Source organism: Eimeria necatrix, genomic scaffold, assembly GCF_000499385.1.
Source record: "Eimeria necatrix Houghton genomic scaffold, Enh_scaff2582, whole genome shotgun sequence".
Classification (NCBI taxonomy): domain Eukaryota; phylum Apicomplexa; class Conoidasida; order Eucoccidiorida; family Eimeriidae; genus Eimeria; species Eimeria necatrix.
Window position 1 is genome coordinate 1 of NW_013653143.1, and position 2,442 is coordinate 2,442.

At 57.4% G+C, this 2,442-nt stretch overlaps 2 protein-coding genes across 2 annotated transcripts; both read right to left on the bottom strand.

The window, feature by feature from the left end:
• Positions 1-163: 163 nt before the first annotated feature.
• On the bottom strand, positions 164-1,136 carry ENH_00035290 (hypothetical protein; the record flags this gene model as incomplete). The annotated part of the gene is made up of 1 exon (XM_013580399.1): positions 164-1,136. A coding segment is annotated over one exon (973 nt), but the record flags the coding sequence as incomplete, so codon positions are not given.
• A 47-nt stretch (positions 1,137-1,183) lies between these two features.
• ENH_00035300 (hypothetical protein) lies at positions 1,184-2,221 on the bottom strand (the record flags this gene model as incomplete). The annotated part of the gene is made up of 1 exon (XM_013580400.1): positions 1,184-2,221. The coding sequence occupies one exon, from the start codon at positions 2,219-2,221 to the stop codon at positions 1,184-1,186; it is 1,038 nt and encodes a 345-aa protein (XP_013435854.1).
• Positions 2,222-2,442: the final 221 nt, after the last annotated feature.

Sequence of the window (2,442 nt, forward strand, 5' to 3'; positions counted from 1 at the left end):
TCAACACGGACTCCGGTCCCCCTGAGGAGCAGTGAGAGGCTTGCCCCCGCGTCGGTTATGGCCGAAGGACTGTGCCAACTGGAGGACGCGGGTTGAGTCCCGATTAACGCGCAGCAAAACGCGCCTTGCCACTCATCCGCGAGCCTTAGGGGCATTGCCGGACCGGCTTCGGGCAAAGCGAGTATGAGGTGCAAACCGTGCATTGGAGCCTTGAGATCCTTTGTGTCCTCAGCTGCTTGACGAACGAGCGACGTTATCCGCGCCTTCGCCTTCTTCTTCGCGTGGGGTTTATACCTCCTTGGAGGTGGGCGTAAGAATATGGCGGCCTCCTCGGCAGACATACCCGCCACTTGCTTTGCCAGTATCTCATACGCTTGTTCTGCAGGGGTCTTTGGTTGGGCTGCGATGGAACTGTCACCTCGCAGCGTTGCTTCGCCAGTCCGAACGACCGGTAACTCGCACCACTGGCCATTCACATAGGTTCGGAGCTTGTCCGACTGAAAATACCAGGCCACCTTGTGTTCCGTCAGCCAATCCAAGCCCAAGACTAAGTCATAGGGAACGGGTCCCACTAGAAAGTCCCCGGAAAAACGTGCGTGTCCACACCACAACGTCAGTCCCGTTACAACCCTGTCAATGCGTAGTTGTGCACCTGTGGCCACAGTGAACCTATGTTCCCTGGGGAGCATCCGTACCTTCAGCTGCAGACGTTCGACTGTTCTGGGACTAATGAAACTTCGTGACGCTCCAGTGTCCAAGAGGGCCTCGCATGGGCTCCCTACAAGCTCAACGCGAAGTACTGCCGTCGCACCCACACAGCACAACGCCCCCCCTTGGTCGTAAGACTCTTTCATGTAAGTCTCCCTCCACCAGTGTGGCAGAATCTCTGTCACGTCTGACCCATGGCCTTCCTGTGTTGCCTCCGCAGACTTCCTGCGGCTATCAGTCGTCGCGTCCGGAGTCTCCTCACTCAGGATCGACGTTGGCCCAGACTTCCACCGCAATTCCGAGAGCGGTCGAGTCTCTTCCTCGTGTTCCTTGCTCGTATTAGTTCCTTCCACAGTGCTGAGGAGTCGGTTTCTCCTCTCAAAGGAGACTGGAATGGCATTGGGGCCTGTCGCCACCGCGCACATCATCCCCTTGCCATGACTACGCGGCCTAGAACGCTCGTCTCCAACTACGCCTAGGCCCGCAAGTTTAATCGCTCCGTCATTTCAGTGTTAGGACGGGCGGTCGCTCTACTGCTCTTGTCCACCGGCTCGGACCGGCCGCGTTCATACGTGGGACAGTCCCGAGCATAGTGTCCCACACCTCCACACTTCTTGCATGTTTCCCCCGGACGCTTGGTACGTTCCCCTTTGCTGGGGCAGACGCGTGCCGGGTGTCCGCGACCCTGACACTCAAAACAGTTTCCTCGGGTTCCCCCAGAGCGATTTTCAATTTCCTGGCGCCCACGGGGTCCATTAGCTTGCATGGCAGCCCTAATGGCTCGACTGGTCCTTTGTCGGAGTTCCAGCACACTCTGCTTGGGCTCGTAGAGCCGAGTTGCGGCTGTCGCCGCTTGTTCCCACGTCAGGTATTTCACTTGTCCACCATTAGTTATTGAGAGATGGAGGTCAGTCGGTAGCCCTGTGCAGGAGTAGTCCGCGAGTTCGGCAGGGGTAAGACTCATGCCCCGCTCCGCTACAGTCGCAAACCGGCCCGTGTATTCCTTCAGGTTACCATTCCACCGCACTTTAGCCAACTCAGTTAGCAGTTCGCTCTGTGACATTGTTCTGTTAAACCGTTCCAAAAGCCGGTGCTTTACGGTCGTCCAGTCGCTTAGATCGAAAGTTCGCTGTAGATACATCCAATACGTTAGAGCCGGCCCCACGAGATTGTCTATAAGTGCGTTTCCCCACTCACGCGGCTCCATTCCCTTCAGCGCGTACCGGCGCTCGATGCGCAGCAGAAAGGCCTGCATTGTGCTGCCGTCTTCTGGTAGGATGGGAGTCCTTTCGCCGGGTTCCACGGTCCCCCCCATAACGGTTCTTAGCGCACTCAAAGCCGACTGGAATTGTTCCCACGAGACGAAGGGACAGTCTCCTTGTACAGCATTGGGCAGAGGTATCGCCTGTGGGTGCGCCTCCTTATGCCCATGCGGCCGCTCTGCCACGGTGGGCTTTGGAGTCGCGTGGCGATGATGGGCGGGTGTCCCGCTGGGCATTCTGTTGACTGACATTGATGGAGTCTCCTGCGGAGTGGGGCCGATGACGCGTCCGTTGCGGAGATGCATCCCTTACCGAGCGAAGATTTCTAGTTGACAGTCATTCAGACGTCGTATTTCATTTTGCAGGGTCGAAGAAACAAATATTTCAGTAAAAGTTCCCGGAACGGCCCCCAAATGTAGTGCACTGCGCCCGCTGTAGTGCACTGCGCCCGCAGCTGCGACTACGTGCTCTC